This window comes from Lutra lutra, chromosome 6, assembly GCF_902655055.1.
Source record: "Lutra lutra chromosome 6, mLutLut1.2, whole genome shotgun sequence".
Classification (NCBI taxonomy): Eukaryota; Metazoa; Chordata; class Mammalia; order Carnivora; family Mustelidae; genus Lutra; species Lutra lutra.
This window is the reverse complement of record NC_062283.1, coordinates 52,506,509-52,529,223: the sequence shown is the minus strand read 5'-3', so window position 1 is coordinate 52,529,223 and position 22,715 is coordinate 52,506,509. Positions and strand designations below refer to the sequence as shown.

At 40.8% G+C, this 22,715-nt stretch overlaps 1 protein-coding gene across 2 annotated transcripts; it reads right to left on the bottom strand.

The window, feature by feature from the left end:
- Positions 1-4,248: 4,248 nt before the first annotated feature.
- KLHL31 (kelch like family member 31) lies at positions 4,249-22,397 on the bottom strand. Of its 2 annotated transcripts, none has more exons than XM_047733821.1 (3): positions 22,125-22,397; positions 8,109-9,313; positions 4,249-6,395 (listed from the first exon to the last, which is right to left on the bottom strand). In XM_047733821.1, the coding sequence occupies exons 2-3, from the start codon at positions 9,278-9,280 to the stop codon at positions 5,663-5,665; spliced, it is 1,905 nt and encodes a 634-aa protein (XP_047589777.1). In that variant the 5' UTR covers positions 9,281-9,313; positions 22,125-22,397; the 3' UTR covers positions 4,249-5,662. The 2 variants fall into 2 exon arrangements, with proteins under 2 accessions (XP_047589777.1, XP_047589776.1); XM_047733820.1 differs by having other exon boundaries at positions 22,076-22,396.
- Positions 22,398-22,715: the final 318 nt, after the last annotated feature.

Here is a 22,715-nt window from a genome sequence, read left to right as displayed (position 1 = left end):
AGAATTTCTGAATGGAGAGCCTACGGGGATAACCTAAATGTGAGCACAAAGCAAAACCAGCCAGATACAAAGACACAAGTCCTCCATTCATATCATGGGGCACTTCCCGCTTGTGGGTACAGATTGTGATGGTGGGGGCGGGGTACAGAGACATGTTTGTTATGAAATCACGGTCTTGTTTCTTCCATTTTGACATATCATCCCATCTGAGTGAGAGAAATAGTCATTTTCAAAGCCTTTTTTGGTGACGCCTGAGTGGTTCAGTTGGTTATGTGTCTGTCTTTAGTTTAGGTCATGATCCCAAGGTCCTCAGAGTGAGCCCCTTATTGGGCTCCCTGCTCAGCAGGGAACATGCTTCTCCCTCTGCCTACAGCTCCCCCTGCTTGTGCTCTCTCTCTCTCTCTCTCTAACAAATAAATGAATACAGTCTTTAAAAAAAAAAGGTCTTTCTTGAACATTGCTTCTATAGTTATGACTGAATATTGAGGCAAAATCTGAATGGTCATTTCTCCAAGATGAGTCAGGCTGACTTTTAAAGGTGCTTCTCTGAAAGGGATAAGAAAAGAAGCAATATAGGATCTTGGGCTGGCTAACCAGAAGCTACTGCATTTGTCCAAAGGTTAGGGAAAAGTGCCTCCCTTCCTCACCACTCTCTAAGGAGCAAGTCTGGTCTGAACCTGGGTGGAAGATCAGCATTGGCTAAGGAATAATTCATCACACACCTATGTTCATAGCCCAACTTGTGAATGTGGCTGGAAAGGAAAACAAGAGGGGCTGAGCAGAGTATTTCTAGAGGGCACGGGTTGGATTTCCTCTCTCCATCAAGGCCTGTCCCCTTTTCCTGAAGTAGACTTCCTAATGCACTTCTTTATCACCCAGATGAGGAAAAAGCATAGAGGTGGGTTTGGGTATCTTTTTGTCTCTAGTCATTCTATCAAATTTGCCAAACACAGTAGGTGCAAAATGGTTATTCCTTTGCTACATCCTGGAGTACCTTAGGTGTCCTTCGTGTCATTAAATAATTCACATGTGCTGTGAACTGGACAGACAGACTGGTATGTGAACGTGAGAGGGGGTGCAGACCTGTGGGGAAGCTTGGAGTTCTAGATGTGGGAGTTCAAAGAGAACTCAAGGAAACTCTGGGGCTCCTGCAGGTATACTCAAAACTGGGAATGTGGCACCAGCTTGTTTCTGGGGGGGGGGGGGGGGGGGGGCTTCTAGTCTCTTTTCATGATAACAGAGCTTGGAGAAATTGAAGAAAAAAATAATTGCTGCCATTTTGAATTTTCTGGAAAGGACCACCTCAACTGAGTGTTATTCTTTAACTGCTAGATCAGATCAAAGATTGAGCATCTTATGTGGGTTATGCTTCCTTTGCTCATCTGGAAGGCGAGGTGGAAGAGTAAGGCGGTGAAAGTTTGCCGGGACAGCAACACGATTTCATTTCCAAAATGTAGCTTCATCGCAAATGATGATGAACCCGAGTCCGTGACCAGTTGGCTGTGGTCAGGGTGGGAATAAGGCTAGAAACCACCACACTTCATCTGTGATTTCTAAATGGTCAGGGCTGAGAGAGACCAAACGTAGGTTTTTGTCTGAGCCACAAGCAAGTCACTACAGACGTTTTATACATTTTTCTTTTACTAGTCTGCAAGCTATTGGAACAGCCCTTCAATTATTTGTCATCTCTTTTGTTGTTGTGTTTTGCTGAGGTGAATCATCATGAAAACTAACTCGAGGAGAAAACCAAGCACCCCAACCATCACACAAAGGACACTTCAAAACTACCCACATCTGATCATTGACTGAGCTCTCACTGAATACAGCTTTATTGATAGTGATGAGGATACAGATACACATACATTTTAGTTTGTTGTTCCTTATATAATACCAGAATGTTTTAAAGAAAGAATTTGTTTTGTTTCGCCAGAATTTGCTGAATAAATACAAAGGTTTTTTGTTTGTTTGTTTTTTAAAGGAGTGTCCAAGACAAGTATTTTTATCCCAAATTCTCTGGGAGGGAAATTTAGGTGGTCTTTACCCTCTGAATGTGCTGGAGGGTAAATCTTTAATATTTTAGAATCTTTAGTTCTTATAATCACCACAGAGGAGTGTTGAGGTAATTATGCTGTAGTTTTTACTGGTATGAAGAGACATACTGAAAAATAATTCCTTGTAATGCTGTCTTGTGCTAGAAATCGTATTCATCAGTGCCTCAGATGAGGACGGAGCTCATTCAGAGAACATTCGTTTGGGAGAGAATGCAGAAGAGTCCTTCAAAGAAGATTACATAAACACGTTTCTTTGTAACTTGGGGGAAAAAAATGAAGTGATTCCAGTTTGTCTAGCATCTTGGATCAATTTCTGAAGATATTTGGCCAAGATAACCAGCAAAAAATTGGCCTTTTAACACTCACGTATTTCCAGGGAAGCCTCTAGTTACATGCATGTTTGTAAAATATATTTACTATAATTGCTGCTCTGGCTTAAATAGGAATCATTTAGTACATTTTCACTTCCTTCTTTCCCCAGTTATACCTCTTCGCTCCTAAAACACCATTACCATCGAATCACTGATTAGAATTATATTAATCTGCACCATCACCAACTTTCTATACTTAACCAGTCTTACACCAGAAGAAGTAAACATGAAACTCATCCAAAGCCACTTCAAGCAACTAGTGCATCAGGGACGACAGCGAAGGACCAAGAGTCTAACTCAAAGCGGAGAGACTACATTAAAGTCTTGCTTCCTCGAGACTAGCACATCAGGAATCTGGCCCATTCAGAAAAAGACAGCTTATCCCTTCAGCAGCTGGGGAACTTGCTCCTGCTCTGATGGATTGAATTGATGCTTTTATTTAATTGCAGGACTTGGCGATTACAAAATACACATTACAAAAATTATATGTCCTTTTCTTTCAGAAAAATAAAAGGAGGTCTGGAGTTGGATCCTGAGGCTGGAAGTGTAACTAAATGTAAGCTCAAAACACATTAGAAATGACGTTGTTTTCCAGGTGGGAAACATGGACAAACTGTCACATTTTCTAGGAGCAATGGCTCCAGCACGTGAAAGGGGACACACGTTATTTTGATTCTCTAGACCTCTATGTCTTTCAGTTGTCCGTGAGAGATGTTCCAGGATGGAACAACTTCACCCACCCTTATGCTCCACGCTCCCTACCAATTTGCTATGTCAGAAATCCCAGGATTCTAAATTCATACCGTCTTTATTTATTGACCTAACTGTTGAAGCAGAAGATAGAACAGCGATGCACCTGGGAACCTGGTAAGCCCCGACGGGTGTGTTTTCGGAATCTTCAGATAAACAATATGGAAAATATGTTACATGGTCATTTTAAATGATTTATCCGGCGCTAACATGTCTTCACTCTCATGTCTAGAAAGCCACTGCCAAGTCTGTGGACAACCTCTTACCAAGCTCTGAAGGCTGAAGAACCCTCTCATTTCCATCTCTCCTCATTCTTCCAAGATAAAACATTACAACTGATTGATTCCTATTTCATTCCAAGCCTTAGGTCCTCCACTTCACAAAACCTCTAGAATCTCAATGGGAGACACATCTACTATTGTACATCAGGAATTATGCCTGTTTGCCCCACTTATGACCTGTGATCCACAATAAATCACCTTTCTTCCTTTCAAAATTTATAAGATACTAGAGGCTGCTCAATTGTACAAGAATATATTACATTTATACCAAACTAAAAGATGTCATAGCCACCCTCACATAGGTTTTGTTAATTGTGGCCAAACTAATTTATTAAAAATGAAGTTTATTTTACGAAAGATCCTGCAAGGAGAAAAATTATCTATAGTTAGTACGCTGATAGCTTAAGGGGCTCATGATTTAACTTGTTCCATAACCTTGTTTCTCGTACAGCTTTATTTTCCAGTGTGGACGGAGAATGAGTCAAGGGAGCAGGTGCCTTTAGACCTACTCCCTACTTGGAGAAGCTCCGAATGTTCTGTGTGGGGGGAGGAAACAGCCTTGTTCTTAGTTTACAGTGTTGTAGGCTTTACCAAGTGTTACTGTAAAATACACATAGACCGAACTTTTCATAAGGGGCGATGAAATAAAATTGTTCCACAAAGTGTACTATATGAACCACTTTTCACAGTTCAAATAAAATATTTTAAGTATAAATATTGTAACACTAGCAATACCTAGCTACACAGGGTAGGAGAAATGGGATTAATGAAAACCCAGTTAGATTTCCGTACATCTCATGGTTAACCATTTAAATAGTTTTATTTTTCAAAAACCAATTGCACATAACCCATAATTGATAGGCCACATCTCCAAAACAAATAAACCACCAAAGAATAGAGTGATTAATTGTAAGAAAGGAAAATATATATCATTTACTACAATCATTCACTTGCTCTATAACTTGGCAAATATGTAAGAAAAATGATATCCAGTGGATACATTTTAATTTGCAAAGCTAATTTGGAGCAGATGAAGTTAAAACATATAGAACAGAAGGGCATTATTATTTCCATGTGAAATGAATGTGTTAGAGTTTTAATTAAGAAATCAGGAGAATTGCTATGAAATGGGAAATAGTGACATTTACCAACAGGAGAGGCCATTCATCCTGTTACTGCCAAACCCAAGAATTCCAAATGCTCCCTTCATTCTCATCCATATAAAAAATGGGGGAAATCAAATTATTGCTATCAGTCGAATAATCTACGAGCTATATAAGCTTTAAGTTAATAGTCCTTATGGCCATAGTTTTATCTGGTGTTCTTCTTGGGGTTTATATTAGGGTCAAGGTTGCATCTTTTTAGGGTCAAAGTAAGACTCCCATGATACTGGCAATTCCTTTAATAGGGGACAAAGGTTAAAGTGCAAATACTTCCAGGAGAAACAACAAAATGACTGAAATTTACAAAATTTACAACATAAACTAAATGACTAGTAGCTTCTTCTTTGAGAGCAAGTATTTTTCGATAGCAAATACCCTGGGTACTGAGGCACAGAAGAGAAGAATTAAGGGATAAACCAAAGGGATCAGTGTGACCGTCCAGGGAGGAATCCCTGTTACTCTCCAGTCAAACCTAGTTTTAAGTTTTAGGACTTTATCATGGGACGCCTTTCAATATTCTTTACTCAGTCGCGTATGGAAAAAGAAACTGTATTTAAACGTAGAATTTAATCTTTATTGATATAGATGGTCTTCCATTTTAAAATAAAAGCTATAATTGAATACTTTTAATTTCCTAAAGAAAAAGACGAGAGAAGAAGATCAACTTTCGTACATGAAATTGCTTACTCACATAAGCTTCATGTGTACTAAAGGGTAGGAGAAAATTCTCAAATGTGGGTGTAACCGCTATCCATTAAGGGGCCATGCCCGGGTGGGAAGAGTGCCTACGACGAATTCTGTCTGCCACCCAGTGGCCGCTGAAATAAATGGTTTCTTTTCTTTGTTGGCCAGGGCCCCGTATTTTGCTTTTTTTTTTTTTTTTTAAGAGGTAGATTACGCCCGCCCTACCAGGAATTCAAAACTACCAAGACAGACGCCTCGATACGGCGTAAGATACAATCATTGTAGTAAATGTTATATATTTTCCTTTCCGCGAACCCACGAACGCCTGTTTGCCCTTCCTGCGTCCCCGCATCTACCTGGGTTCAGATACTGACTGGCACCGAGGACACCGAGCTGGCTCGGGACTCCCGGGTCACGCTGTTGGGCATCGAGAGGGTGCAGCAGGACACGCCCACGGTGGCCTCGGGCAACTCGTCGTCCTCCGTCCACTCGTTGAGCTCCGGGCTGAAGCACTGGATGCACTTCTTGTACTTCTTCTCGCCCTCGTTCCAGCCCCCCAGCAGGTAGGCGCGGCCGTGCAGCGTCGAGGCGCCCGCCGTGCTCACGCCCACCAGCAGCGGCGCCGCGTAGCTCCACTGGCCGCTGGCCGGGCTGTAGCACTCCACGGTCAGCACGTCCACGCGCTCCCCGCGCGGCCCCAGCTGGCTGCCCCCCATCACGTACACCCGGTCGGCCAGCGTGACCGCGCAGTGCCAGCCTCGCGGCGTGCTGAGGCCCGGCAGCTCCTGCCACGAGTCGCCGGTGGGGTCGTACGCGCACACGGAGCGCGAGTACGCGCTGCCGATGTAGCCGCCGGTCACCAGCACGCGGCCGTCGGCGACCGCGCTGGCGTGGCAGCAGCGCGCCACCTCCAGGGGCGTCTTGGGCTGCCACTGATTGGTGGAGGGCACGTAGCACTCGAGCGAGGCCAGGCTGCCTTCGGGATTGCGGCCGCCCACGGCGTACAGGAGCCCGTTGAACACGCTCAGGCTGAAGTGCGTGCGCTTCTGGGTCATGTTGGCCAGGTGGATCCAGGTGTTGAAGCGGGGATCGTATCTGAAAATGGCAGAGCAAGTGTGACAGCCAGGTTGGCGGCAGCCAGGGACCCACGTGACTCCACAAACCACAGCGTGGCCACTGTGACACTCTTCAGGCAGGGAGGCTACGCTAGGCACAGAACGCATTTCCTCACCTGGAGGCTGGGGTTTGTTTCTCAGCCAGTGAAGTGTGACAAGTTTGAGACTCCCCCTTCTCCCGTTTATAAAACCACTGCCTTTATCGGGCCTCTTGGAGAAGTCCCCACAGACGCCACTCGTCAGTCCCTCTTCTTCCATACTCCCACATCATGGGGGGAGAGGGGTGTTTATGAGACGGGCTTGTGGGGGAGGCAGGTGGAAGCTGGGTATCTGTGGCAATCAGAAAGGAAACACTGCCACATTTAAGTCAGTTCCACACATCTTCAGACACCAGCCATCCCTGGCTCATTCTTACTGTTTAATTAGATAGGAGTTGGCTAACTGGACTTCTCCAGGTCTGGCAGACACCTGGCCACTGGAACAGTAAAGCTACATCACTCAACCAAGTCTTCTGTCTGCTTAGAATGAGATAAATGGAATTCATGTCCAAAAGCATCACCAAAGGCTTAACTTTAGATATTTCTCTATTTTCTAGCACTTGTCCATAGGTAATATTTTTCAGTTTAGAGATCTGTTTTTTCAGTGTTTGATATTACAGTTATTATATCATAAGTACTGAAACCAATACTGCAAAAACGGTTGAGTACTCAACAGAGTTATCAGCAGGAGGAAAATAAGCAGTCGTAGAAAACCTGTTTTAAACTGTTTGCGTAGTTCCAAAGCATTGTAAACGCAGACCTCCCTGCATTAGTTTGATGTTCCTTCATTTTTGTCCCATTTAACCTCCAAATCAAAACTTAACTATAGTTATAAATTAAAGGGCAAAAATCAGTTAATTGTTTGGATTCGTTTAAATGACACACAGACATATAATGAAATAATAAAGGATATTTTCGTGATATACTTTATAAATTTTCAGATCTTGCTGATCAGTTATGTTTGACTTTGTACTTCTACCACAATATAAGCATGACTTCCTGACATTTCATATATATGAAAGTGTATTTATTATAAATATACACAGACAACATGGCATTCGAATTCTATTTTCTGAAGGATATATTATACCCTTATTGTTTCTACGTGCATGAAAGAAATTGACAGTTTCTATAGTATTCAGTCTTCAGAAAATATTTAGAGTTAATGACCTGCCACATTTTTAAATGATCTCATTGTATTTGCCAATTATGAATCTGATAGTCATCAGTAACAGTCATTTAAAAGAAATTCTGTATTATTTTGACCTTTCTTATCACTTAGTGTTAAAAACTAAATTTGTACCCAGTTTGTTTTCAGAAAAACAGTGTACTGTGAAGGGAACCTTACGATAAATGAGAGAATATGAATTACCACTCACTTGTGGTATAACTTGTCTGGGTATCAGATTTCTCACATGTAAGATCCGAATAACCACATTTTCCCACCTCATTTCATAGGCTTATTCAGAAATCTGGAGTGCAATTTATATATGCATATACTTTATATAATGTGGATTTTTGTATATATGTAATGTGGCATTATTGATTTACTGAGCCAATGAACTAAGCTAACAGGCAGGACTCATTTACTTCTATGTCAGAGCAATTTCCTCACAATATTGAACCCTTTCAGTTCCTAATAAAGGATCAAATACCTGCAGAAATTGCTGACTGCATGCTTGGCTTGATTTCTCGCATCATTCTGGTCTTCACCACCAGCCACATAAAGAAATCCATCCATCACAGCCACACACTGATTAAAACTCTTGGCTGGCATTTCTGTAAGCTTGCTCCATCCGTTTTCAGGGTCTCTGTACAGGATGTCTCTACTAAGGGACTTCTCTGTAAGGCCTGGACGTCCCCCAACAGTGACGAGGACTCGACAGCCCCCGCGGATTCTTGTGCGCTTAGACTGCAATGTGTTTTGACGATATGGAAGTAAGTGGTAGTTCATAGCATCTACAAGAAGTTTGTGACAATCAGCGTCTTGCATCATTCTTGGTACAGACTGAACGTAATTGACCAGGTCTTGTGCAGAGATGGTACCAAAGCGGATATTGCTCAGAAGATCTGCAGCATATTTCACTCTCTTTTGGTCAAATTCTAACCATTTCATTGCAATCTGGAATGCTACTATTTCAGAAGGCAACTGTAAGTCATCATCTATGAGAAGTTCATTAATTTGCTCAAACGTGAGTTTCAAAAACTGATCTGATTCTGCAAATTCAAGGAAGTTATCCCGGATAAATTTTTGGGTTGCTGCTTTGGCATTTTTCAGGGAGTATGTTTCAGCAATGTTAGCAATGTACATGCAATTCTCAACACTCATCTCTCGTATCAGAAAATCACTGCACATCTTTACAAGGGTATGGATCTGAAGATAGATAGCAGCAGAAATAATGCTTCCTATAGTATACAAAGAGAGCGTCAGCTTTCCAGTATAGGCATATGCAATGACAGTAGCCAGGCCCAGCGGTGAGATATCATTGAGATCTATCCTTTGGGTAGATGGGTCTTTTTTTAGGATGTTGTAGAAGTATTCACTGCACGAAGCCATCACTGACTTGTGAACATCAAAGGACTTTGTTTTGGTGCCAATGACTAGGTCGCAAAGGAAGTTCTCCTGCCTCATTTTACTTAAGCCTTCCAAGAGGTTGGGGCCATAAGAGGCATCTGTTAATTCAGAAGAAAGGCAGCTAAAGCCATTGCCTCCTTCTAGGAGCCCATTCAAAGTGTTCAGTTTGTTCAGAGGGCTATCTTCTACGATTATGGTCATCTCATTAATATCTCCTTTGCTCTTTTTTACAGTCTTCTTTTTGGGGGCCATGTTGGCAAACACACTGTCACAGGCAAGATATTGCTAAAAAAAAAAAAAAAGCATGGTTTTATTTTAATGGCTCTTTGGACTTTGAAATGCTACATTGAGAAACTGTTCTTTTCCATAATAGTTTTTGAATGACGTAATGTAGATTAAACTTCAAAGGGGATTTAAAGACCTACATTAAACTAAATGCACATTTTATTGAGTTTACTTCAGCATCAAGCACTGAAGACAATTCTAGAAAGATTTATATTATCAAATATGACCTCCCAGTAGCTATACTGCCAAGTCATTTTACTAATTTTTAAATTTTTTTTATAAACATATAATGTATTATTAGCTCCAGGGGTACAGGTCTGTGAATAGCCAGGTTTACACACTTCACAGCACTCACCATAGCACATACTTTCCCCAATGTCCATAACCCCACCACCCTCTCACTACGCCAAGTCATTTTATATAGCAGAAATGACCAGATAGTCTCTGATCTAGCTGTACAGCAATTACAGAATAGTAGTTAAACATCACATGAAGGGCTTAAAGATTAAAACTCTAAAGTTTTCCTCAGAAAAATACTGAAGTTCAGGAATCCATATAAAATGTGTGTGTATATATATACATATCAGAATAAATATGGAACTTAAAAATCAATGGGTAAGGACTTGAAGCGATACATTAGTTCAACTGAATTTCAATTCAGTTTCAATTTCTTTTTTCTTTTTTTTTTAAGATTTTATTTATTTATTTGACAGACAGAGATCACAAGTAGGCAGAAGGCAGAGAGGCAGGCAGAGAGAGGAGGAAGCAGGCTCTCCGCCGAGCAGAGAGCCCCATGCGGGGGCTCGATCCCAGGACCCTGAGATCATGACCTGAGCTGAAGGCAGAGGCTTTAACCCACTGAGCCACCCAGGTGCCCCAGTTCAACTGATTTCTACTCTCTGCAGTCACTAAAATAACTTCCAGATGGATGAAATTGCTAGATCACACACACACACACAAAAAGTAGAACAAAGTAGGTTTTTGTTTGTTTTAATTTTAGGGTAGGAAAGGTCCTCTTAAGCATAGCCCAAAATCCAGAAGCCATAGGGAAAAAGACTGAAACATCTGAATACAAACAACAGCAGCAACAACAACAAAACCCCACAACTTCCATAAAACATCAGATGTTTAAAAGACAAGCATTGATAGTGAAAGATGTTTGTGACATTCTTGACAGAAGGTTAACTGACATGTTTAAAGAACTCCAACAATTTAATAAGGAACAGGTAATTCAACTCAAAATTCTCAAAGACTGTGATTAGGAAACTAGGTTGTTCACAGAAAATAAAATACAAGTAGTTGATCAACATATTTTTTTAAAGCTAAGCTATAATCAGGGAACTGTCAACTGAAACACAGAAATCTTTTTACTTTTTGGTGGACACATTTTGCTTATCAGATGGTTAAAATATTTTTTAGTGTTCACAATATCAGATTTTGCTGTGGCACTGTTGATGGGAGTATGACTGATACAATCTTTGCTTTGACATTAAATCTAAGTGTAGGAATGTGCTCATAGAGATATAGCCTCATAAGGACATATTTATATGGATTCTATATACATACGGTTCTATATATAATAGAACCATTTTCTATTATCAGTGTTATAAATATTTGAGCCAGTTTGTTCATGTGTTTGTTTTTAGAGAGAGAGAGAATTAGCGCAAGTGATCAGGGGAGGGGCAGAGGGAGGAAGAGAGAGAGAATCTTAGGCAGACTCCATACCCAGTGCGGAACCCAACGCAAGCTCAATCTCAGGACCCTGAGATCAAGACCTGAGCCAAAACCAAGAGCTGGATGCTTAACCATCTGAGCCACCCAGGAGCCCCAATATTTGAACCAGTTTTTAAACCTGTTTGAGGTGGTCTGACCCTTTAAGGCAGCTCTAAGCAGCTTTAGTATTAAGCAGACTTGAAATATATTAAGTTTAGCAAATACATGCAGAACCTTTAAAATATCATTGATTAAACTGTTTTAGAATTTTTCAAAATACTGAGCATAGTTATCAGAAGATGTTATACTTGGACTTTTCAATTGATTTTACTTACAGCATGGTAGCATTCACTTTTTTGTGAGACTATTCTTTTTTTTTTTTTTTTTTTCATTTTTAAGATTATAAAATCAGGGGTGCCTGGGTGGCTCAGTTGTTAAGCGTTTGCCTTCGGCTCAGGTCATGATCCTAGGGTCCTGGGGTTGAGCGCTGCATCAGGCTCCCTGCTCCGTGGGAAGCCTGCTTCTCCTTCTCCCACTCCCCCTGCTTGTGTTCCCTTACTCCCTGTCTCTCTCTGTGTCAAATAAATAAGTAAAATCTTTAAAGAAAAGATTATAAAATCAGTATGCGTAAATTCAACAATTCACGGTTTGGTATATATTATTCCAGATAACTGGCTATGCTTACACAAACTTGTATCTGCACATTTTTGAGCAGTGGTGTGCTGATAAACCAGCTCTCTAAGGAGGCAAGGGGTTGGGGGTGGTAGTGGGGGTGGGGGGAGAGCCCTTATTTGTAAGGTGTAGATTTCTTTGGTGTGAATACACTCATTGTAGCTGATTTTAAAGTGTCTACTGTTTAACAACCAGCCTGTCAAATTCATGAAAATGTAACAACTGCCTCCCATGAGCCAGTATAAGTCACTTCCAGCATACCACTCTAGGAGAACTTGCATCAAAGCATTTTTATGCTTTATTATTGGGCAGTTTGCTTTGTTCGCCTAGCAGTAACTAATGGGTCTCCTTCCAGATTGCTACACACATAAATTTACATCATTCTTTTTTAAAAATTTTATTTAATTTTATTTTTTTTCAGTGATCCAAAATGCATTGTTTATGCACCACACCCAGTGCTCCATGCAGTACGTGTCCTCCTTAGTACCACCAGGCTCACTCCACCCCCCACCCCACCCCAAAACCCTCAGTTTGTTTCTCAGAGTCCGCAGTCTCTCATGGTTTGTCTTCCCCTCCGATTTCCCCCAACTCACTTTTCCTCTCCATCTCCCAATGTCCTCCTTGTTATTCCTTATGCTCCACAAGTGAAACCATATGATACTTGACTCTCTCTATAGTCTCCCATACTAAAGATATACAAAACTTATGCCATGCTTCGACTGATGGACATTTAGGTATTTAGGAGTTTCATAGTTTTCTTGAGGGGTGTGTGGATGTATGTGTACATATTTCTCTTAAGTCAACTGCTGAGTTCACCCTGAAGGGTAAAAGTCGGCTTTGATCCCCCTTGAAAAGCCCTTCAGTTTAATTATGGGGAAGTATGTTTAAACATTCTATAACCTTTCTATTGTGTTTGTCCTTATTCCTTTCCATGTGGAAGAAGCAAAGCAAGTGGGTGGGAAACAGAAACCTATCCCTTTGCCAGGGACTTTGTCTTCCTCATTAAGCTCAAATTGTCATATTCATATTCATATTTGCCTACAAACTACAGCCCATTTGTCCTTCCTCATTCTTTCTTGCAAGCAATGACAGATGCAGCCTTACCTTGTGAAACAGATTTCCAACCCACCATCAGTTTAGTCTTCAGATGCATTTGACTTAGGTGGCAAGTGTCCCTGTGATGGACTTTTCTGGAGCAAATTTTAAATTTTAAAAATTTTAAAAATTTTGTTCAGTTATCAAACACCTACTGCTGTGTGGGCAGCACCATGCTGGGAAGCATGGAGCCATACAATATGTAAGTTATGAGAGACAGACAAGATAGGACAAGTACAAAATGATAACAAGTAATTAGGGAAGCATAGCAGAATTTTTTTTTTTTTTTTTAAAGCATCAGTTTCTACCATATGAATAGAAGCACCAATGTGTCTTTGGGAAAAGCCTTGTCTATTTTCCTGGAAGAACCCCTTTGGAGATGTTTCTATTCCTGCAGATGTAGGGCTCATGACCACTCCTTATTTTGAAAGCAATCCTGACCTTGAGGAGTAACATGTATATTTTAGACTGAAATGGTAAATATTCTGTTTATCTATCAGTAAATGATTACAGTAGTCCCCTTTTTATCTGTGGTTTTGCTTTCCTTGGTTTCAGTTACCCATGGTCAGCTGTGGTCAGGAAGCAATGATCCTCCTGACATATCATCAGAAGGTCAGTGTTAGCCTAATGCTATGTCACAATGCCTACACCATTCCTCTTATCTTCTTATCATGCAGGCGTTTTTATCATCTCCCATCCCCTCAAGAAGAAGTTCTGTTCTGAACCCAGAACAATAAGATATTTTGAGAAAGAGAGAGCAGGTTCACATAACTTTGATATAGTATGTTGTTATAATTGTTCTATTTCATTATTAGTTACTGTTGCTAATATCTTACTGTGTCTAATTTATAAAATAAACTTTATCACAAGTATATGTATAGGAAAAAAACATAGTGTATTGAAGCTTCAGAACTATTTGCAATTTTAGGCAGCACCAAGGGGCTTGGAAGGTCTCTCTGTGGATAAGGGGGAACTCCTGTTTTCCTTGGTAGCGTGCAGGGTGGTATTTAAATATTCAACAACTGATAAAACAGGGCACCTACTAAATAGTATGGATTCACAGGCCACAGCTCTGGAGCAGGGTTCCAGAGGCTTCCCTGGAGGACTCTGTGTAAGTGTTCAGTTGCTGGATAATAGTGGGGCCCAGGGGCTTCTCGGGGAAGGATGGAGGGGTGGAAGGGCTTCAGGGGGAGTTCAGGGCAGCAACTATTTGGTTGTTCATTAGCCCATTTACCAACTCTGTACAGAAGGATCTCTCTATTTTAACAACTGTATACTGTACTCAATCATTCTTGTCCCAGGGACAGGGTGTAATTCTGAGGTGTCTGGAGAAAAGAGAGAATCTGGCCTTGACAACATAGCGATATGATGAGGCCAAGGAGACAAAGGGCCAGCAGGGAATTCCAAAGGAATCCAAAGGTGAACTGTAGGGGCACTAATATATGATTTCCAGTTTCAAATCTTCTTTTGCTACATTGTTATTCTCCTATATCACACGTAATTGAGGCATCCTCAAGTATCCTAAATTAAGTTTGATAGATTGCTGACTAGCTCACTCTCTGCCTTTAGGAATATCATAATATTGTTGGGAAAATCCCACCCTCTGAAGAAGAACCACTTGAGTTTAAAAAGGAGCTCTAGGGGGTGAGGGTGGGGGGCCATGGATTGGAGGGGGTAGGGAGAGAAGTAAGGGAGACTATCCACGGTCTGTAGGGAGTATAAAAAACAGGATAATTTCAAAGAGGAATCAAGAGTTGAAAAAAAGAAATAGTATAGCATGAGTCCCCCAACCCTTGAAAGATTTTGGGGTGTTTTTTGTTTTTAGGGTTTTTTTGTTTGTTTTTTTGGGTGGCTTTTCACCTAAGAGCAGACTGCAATTGGTACTTTACAGGGCAGCAACAACTCCAACAGAAAGTATCGCTGCATTGAAGAAGCAGAGGGTTTGTGGCAACCACATCCCCTGGAAAGTGAGCTGGGAATTCTGGGCAAGAGAGATCCCAAAAGGGGAATGAAGGAATGAAGAACATCAGAAATAATAAATATCTGGATGCATATAAAAGGCTCTGAACTTCTTTAAAATTCATATAACTCTTTAAAGCAAAACTGATAACATTGTCTCATGGGGATTCTAACATTTCTAGGTGTAGCACATATGATTATTACAGCATAAAGGATGGGGTGATGGTAAGTGAATCTTACAGTTGCAAGGTTTCTATATTTTATGTGAAGTAATAAGTATTAACTTCTATAGTTGTGAGAGTTTAACTGTATATCGTAATCTCTAGAGTAGTGCTTGCTAATAGAGATATAACATGAGTCACATATGCAATTAAAAAATTTCCAGTAGGGACATTAAAATGTTAAAAAGAACCAGGTGAAATTAATTTTGATGGTAGAGTTTATTCAACCTAGTATTTATAAAATATTATCATTTCAACATGTAATTGGAATGAAATTATTAATATGATATTTTACATTTTTTTAATCCTAAGTCTTCAAAACACATGGTGTGTTTTATATTTACAGCACAGCTCATTTTGGACGAGCTGCACTTCAAGTGCTTAATAGCTACATGTGAACTGATGACTGGTAATGGATAGCAGAGCCCTAAAACAATCACTTAAAGAATGCAAAATATAGCTGAAAAAACCCAATAAGTAAATTTAAATGGAATTCAAAAGAGGGCAGGAGGGGAGCCTGGGTGGCTCAGTGGGTTAAGCCGCTGCCTTCGGCTCAGGTCATGATCTCAGGGTCCTGGGATCGAGTCCCACATCGGGCTCTCTGCTCAGCAAGAAGCCTGCTTCCCTCTCTCTCTCTCTCTCTCTGCCTTCCTCTCCATCTTCTTGTGATCTCTCTCTGTCAAATAAAAAAAAAAAAAAGAGGGCAGGAAATTTGGAACAGAGGGACAAAAATTAGAGGAGACCAAAAAAAAAGAAAAACTCCAAATAATTTAATGGTCAACCTAAATCCAATTATATTATTCATTATATTAAATGCTAAAGGGTGAAACATTGTAATGAAAAGGCACAGGATTTCAGAATGGATAAGAAAGGCAAGACCCAAATATATGCCATCTACAAAAGACTCACTATAAATACAAAGACACAGATAGGTAAAAAAATAAATGGGCACAAAAAGATTTACCATAGAAATGGTAGACCTAAGAAGACTGGAGTGGATATGTTAATATCCAGGTGAAATACACCTCAAGAAAAAAAAAATTATCAGTGATGAAGAGGGAATTTCATAATGATTAGAAGGTCAAATCATCACAGATATAACAAATATAAATGTATATGTGCAAATAACAGACTTTCAAAATTATGTGATGTAAAACAATGTGACTGAATTAAAGGGAGAAATAGCCAATTCCTCAATTATATTTGAAAATGTTCATAACTGTCTCTCAGACACTGACAGAACTACTAGACAAAAAAAAAATCAGTAAAGGTATAGATTATCTGAAGAACATTATTAATCACCCTGACTTAATTGATATTTCTTGAACATTACACTCAACAAGTGCAGAATACAAATTGTTCTCAAGTGTATATGATACACTCACCAAGGCAGACCCTATGTTGGACCACAAAACATGTTTCCATAAATTTAAAAGCACTGAAGTCATACGGAGTACGTTCTCTGATCATTTTGACGAAGTGGTGTTGGGATGGGAAGAATTGCAGTTAATAGGAGTCTTGCTGGTCCTGGTACCAAACCAAGAATTTTTAAGAGGAGTGGGTATAGGAAGGAGAAGGTCGTTAGAAGTAGAGGAAATGCCTCTTGCTGAAGCAGGGAGCCATGACTCAGCATGGTATGCATAGACTCAGATAAATGAGTCATGAAGGAGACAGTGGGTGGGCATATTAGGCCAATTCATAAAGGATGGAGACAGTGGGTGGGCATATTAGGTCAATACTTAAAGGATGTTGGATGCTGAGAAGAGTTTGGACTCAATAAATTCCTTTGTGATCAAGAAGGATTACAAAATCTCCAGGAATGGAGAAGACAATATGAGGCCCTAGGGGAATTGGTAGTTCTTCCAGTCCTTCCTTCTCTTATTTCCTGTTGCCACTTTTTATTTCCTTTATGTATGTGTGGGTATATATATCTATATATATACACACACAGTTGACTCTTGAACAGCCCAAGTCTGAACTGCATGGGTCCACTTACACAGGTTTTTTTCAATAAGTATATTTTTGGAGACTTGCAATAATTTGAAAAAAGAAAAAACCAGATGAGCCATGTAGTCTAGAAATATTGAAAAAATTAAGGAAAAGTTTGGTCTGTCATGAATGCATAAAACATACATAGATACTAGCCTATTTTATTGTTTACCACCATGAGATATACACAAATCTATTATAAAAAGTTAGAACTTGTCAAAACTTAGGCATACAAATGCTTACAGACCATGCATGACACCATTTATAGCTGGGAGAAATGTAAACAGATGTGAAGCTACAGTATGAAGTCATAGCTGCATAAAAGCAACGGTGGTCCATACTACACTACCTAAGAATGTGGTAGAACTTACTGGTACTATTACAGTGAGCTCAAGTGTTGCAAGTATTCTCTTAACATGCTGTGTGACCTTAATCTTCTCTGCATAAAGAGTTTGTTTCCCCAGTAACTTGTGTATGGCGGTAGTTCAATTTTGGGGGAGTCAAAAGTTATATTCCGATTTTTTATTATGGAGGAGGCTGGCACCCCATCGTCTGTGCTATTCAAGGGTTAGCTGTTTATTATGGATATGTCATTTTATTCTGTAAATGCTATTTTAAATAACAACAATTGATTCAATGAATTCGATTTTAATATTATTAATATTTTCAAAGATTTTATTTTTTATTTCTTATTTTTATTTTTTAAAAGATTTTATTTATTTATTTGACAAAGAGAGATCACAAGTAGACGGAGAGGCAGGCAGAGAGAGAGAGAGAGAGAGGGAAGCAGGCTCCCTGCTGAGCAGAGAGCCCGATGCGGGACTCGATCCCAGGACCCTGAGATCATGACCTGAGCCGAAGGCAGCGGCTTAACCCACTGAGCCACCCAGGCGCCCCCCAAAGATTTTATTTTTAAGTAATTTTTACACTCGATGTGGGGCTTGAACCCACAACCCTGAGATCGAGTCACATGCTCTACCGACTGAGCCAGCCAGGTGCTCCTATTAATTAATATTTAAAACAATATTTTAATATATACATTTTTAAAATACGAGAGGGCTTTTAGAGCCCTTAAAATCACTCTGTAGAGGTAAGTGGCTTCTTTAGCTCTAGGGGAGGCAGAGTGAGAAAAACAGGAGACCATTTAACAGACCACTGAAATCAGAGCCTACATTCCGCTTCCTAGTGGCCATATTTTCCCAGATATGCTCGCAAATTCAATCTTTCTTTACGAGTGCTGCCACTACATCCTTTTCCTAGGTGTGCACCTTGGAGGTGAGGCTGTCTATCCACCTGCCCAGGTGTTCTTAGTCTGTGTCCTCTTCCTCCAATCAGGACTCCACAGATGCCTCAGAGAAACCTGAGGACCACTCACCCCTCTGAAGCTGGGAAAATCTAGAGTATAACCTAGACATTAAGTAATAAATTTTGAAAGCACCCCATTCTTATTGATTCCCTTATATATTAATTCAGAGTTGGATGAGGGTTTTAGTTATTGTTATTTTTTTAAAGCTTTTTTCTTTTTCTTTTTTTAAAACTGAGTGAGTGCCTTGTGGCCAGCTGCTCAGGGATTCTCTGGGCTTGGTACCTGGGCAGTCGCCCTGGCTACCATTGGCAGGGGGGTAAGGGGGTGGGGGGGTGTAGGGCTTTGACTGGGGTCGTAGTTTGGGCTGCATGGTGAGGAGCACACAGCCTTGCTGAGGTGCCCATGGCTAGCAGAGTTTCAAGATTGTTTCTCTGTTTTCCTTACAGCACAACAGGCTTGATTCTCCCTCCCGACCCAGCTTCAGTGAGCTGCAGGGTGGGGGAGCCCTCCCAATGGGGGGGATGAAAGAAAGGAAGAACCATACACACTCCCTGAGACCGTTAGAGCTTGCAATTTTCCCACTGCTGCTGGAAAGAGGACCAGCTACAGCAGGGGAGGTTGTGTAATGGGGTGAACAGCTCTTTAAAAGCACTGCAAATCCTTTCCTGTCCTTCCCTTTTTGGGTGAAAGAAAAGACTCTGGACAGGGTGCAGAGGGTTATAGAAGACTCCCTTTGCTTCCGAACTATGCCTTCATTCTGTGCAGAACACACAAGAGAATTCTTTTTCTCTGGTCACGGACACCACAGCCTCCTTCCTCTCTCTGCTGGGTCCAGGATAACCCAGAACAGTCTCTCGGATTCCTGGAAGAGCTGCCCATTCACAACTAGATAGAAGGATAATACAAAGGCACCTCCACACTCTCCTCCCATTGTCCACCACAGACCTTGGCTCCCGTGCCATTTCTATTACGATAGCGTCATACATTTGACATCCAATAAACAGCTGGGCAGTGATGTGAGCTATTGTATTTTTCATCATCTTTTGTATTTGCCAAATTTAAGTACATTAATAATTATTCCTAAATATAAGTCACCGAGCATGAATCTATATTATGTATTAATTGTAAACTATTACCTCCACTTCTAATTGAAATAATAATTATATTAATTTATTAATTGAGAACTGTGTGCGGAGCCCTGGGTTTAATACTTTACATGACTTTATTATTATTATTTTTTTAAATTTAAGCACCACTGAAATCCGAAAAGATGGTTATATTATGTTCATTTACAAATGAAGAGATTAAGAGTCAGAGAGACTTTGAAAACATATCCAAGGCCACACGAGCATGCAACCCATAGTGGAGAAAAGACTCAAACCCAGAGTGAGTCCTGACCACCATAATCACCTCCCTCAAAGGCAGGGTAGGTTAAAAGCTGTAGCAGGTTAAATTTAGCTCTTTCCAGCATGAGAAGAGAGAGACTGACGCAGACCTGAGGTTGTCAAATAAAATTTGGATATAGAGAACATGAAATGGTTCTTTGTAACTCCAAACACTGAAATAAAAGGATTGCCTTTTTGAGTTTAAAATAAATCGGAGGATGAAGTAAACCTGTGGATTTCTTAATTCTGTTACAGGTAGTAAAGACAGAAAACTCCCACAGGTTGGGTAAGCCAAAAACAAAAGAGGTTCAAGGAGATTCTGCATGAATTGGTTGCTCTGATCAGAGCACAAAGCACTTCCTTTTAAGTGTTGGGTTGAATATGAAATTATCAACCCAACCCAATTTGTTGTTTAAAAACAAATATGTATTCCATATGTTTTAATTTAGCTAGAGGATTATGCCTGGCTTTTATCTAAGTATATAGAAACTATGCACAAAGTTAACTATAATTCCATTCACCAAGGCTGCATACAGGACACAAAGATCCAGTGCTAAAACTTTTGGTTTGGGTTTTATTGGAATTTCAGGAAAACAGCTCTCTCTCTTCTTAGTCTTTTGTGTGTTTATGTGTGGGAAGGGGTGGTTGGAAATATAATTTTTCAGATTCATGTCTCTCTGGTTGTCACAGAACTGGAAATTGAGTTTTAGTGTTCTTTTTGCTCTAACCATCTAATAGACCTATAGCAAAACATTAGTGAACTAGGAATTCAGTTTAAACATCTATTAGATGGGGATATGTGTAACTTTCTCTTCTAAAACTTTACACAGAGTTAAGAATAAGCAGCTGGCTTTTGCCGCCAGAGCTGTCAAAGTCTGGTCTGGTCTCTTCTCCCCTCAATATGGTTTTTCAGAATCCTACGATCAACTCTATCAGATAGAGACACACCAACTGGGACAGGGGATTCTTCACCTAGGAGGCACGCAGTGGGGTCTAGGTTGCCAGATTTAGCCAATAAAAATACATGATGTCCAGTTAAATTTGAATTTCAGATCAACCATGAATCATATTTTAGAATAAGTATATCTCCCGGGCTATTTTGGGACACGCTTATACAAAAAAGTGGTTTGTGGTTTATCTGAAATTCAAATGGAGTCTGGGTGTTCTGTATTTTATCTAGCAACCCTGCTCTGGTTTGCATTTCAAGTGAGTCCATGAATTCCATGGAAATTTCTAGAATATTAAGAAACATGTTATGCATGCGTGTTTATGTGTCTTTTTCTGAGGAGTGGGCCTAGAGCTTCCATGAGGTTCTGAAAAAGACCCATGACCCAAAATAGACCTAGAACCTTTGGGCTGAGGACAGTGAAGACAAGAAATGGTAATGTAATTCTACTCTCTTGGAGGAGCCGGCAAGTCCCAGCGGAGGAATTACCCTAGAGAGAAGCTCCTCCTGGCCTGACACAGCCCTCAGATGCAAACCTCTACTGATTATAGAAAAGAATTGTCACTTTATATTTAAGAACATTCTCTTTTCTGTCGCCTTCTCTCCTTGCCTCCTGGGAGAGACTCTACACAGGGCAAGCTGCAAAGCCATGTGTGTAAAAGTGTCACTGTCACTCTCATGCCAGAATGAACTGGGATCCCAGAATGTGTCTTTGCCAAAGGGGCGAATCAGCTGCGCCTTTGCCCTGTCCTGTCACATTCCAGTCGCTGCATCTGTCCCAGCTCATCAGCACGGACTCCCGGAATAGAAACATTCCAGCTTCTGCCACTTGCCATTTTAAGTGAAGTCCGACTTAAGGGGGGGTTTTCCATTTCACCGTTTCACTTCTAACGTAAAACTGAGGTCAGGATAGCCAAAGGTGCACATTAAGAACAAAAACTCATTTTATGGTTAAGTAAAACCTGTGTTCTTTTTATAGAGGGACTTTCTATGTTGCCAATATGGATATTTCTGGGAATTCAAGGAGTTCTCTGACTTTTGTGTTACCGATTGAATTAAACTGATTATATTTCATCTAAAGCTATCAGGTACTGAATGTTTACATGGTTCCTGATAAAAATGAAGACGGAATTCAAAATTTTGTGAACAAAACCTACAAATGTTACTTTGTCCCTCCTTTCTCTATAAAATGGAGGAAGATGAACATGTTTTAGGCTTCAGAGACTGAAAATTATTAATGGAAATGACGAGTCATTTTACTTTTTAAAAGCAGCCCTCTCACGCATTTCTGTTACTATGACATTCTCCTGATCTCTGGCATTCCTTACACTGGGAGAGAATGTGTTCTGGCTCCTGATTTCAGATCCAGAACATGAGCCCTGTGGTCCGGCTATAGACTGCCTGTCAGTGGCACAGCCCCACCGCCATGAGCACACAGATACCTCCACCCTCTCCCACCCACCCACCCATACGCACCCTAGAATCTAGAAGTCAGGAATTGGAGATCGTGGTCCCAGCTCCTTACCCTCCTGTGTGGTGTCTGGATGTGTAATGATGAGTTTTCAGCAGGAGGCTCCTCTTGGGAAGCAATCTGTGGGGAGAGAGAGGGAGGGAGGGAGAAGGAAAATGCAGTGGGGAGCCACCAGCAGCCACCGGATGAGTCCCAGCAGCAGCAATTTTTAGAGTGACCCTTGCGGTCCTACTGGATGAGGCAGCAGAGCCCACGCTCCCCCACCCAGAGTACAGTCCCCTCTCCCTCTCTGGCCTTCAACTCCAGGTCTCCTGGGGCAGAGGCGGGGCTCTGGTTGGTGGAGAGGGGTTGGGTTTCTTGGCCTGCTCAGCTGTTTAAACAAAAAAATAAGTAAGTCAAGAGTCTGTCACCCTGGGTGCGAGGAAAGAAAATTAATTAGGTGGGAATTGAATGGTTGGAAGCAGGGATTTCAGGGTACATACTTGGTAAGAAGAAGGGAAGTTGGTGAAGAAAAAATTAGCTTCTAGAAACGTCAATCCCCTGGTCACCTCAGGTCCTCTGAAAAGATCGAGTTTATAAATAGGCTGTTCTTCAGAAGTGGAGCGCATGTTCAGGAGGACAAAGTGCTTTCTTTGGTACCTCAGA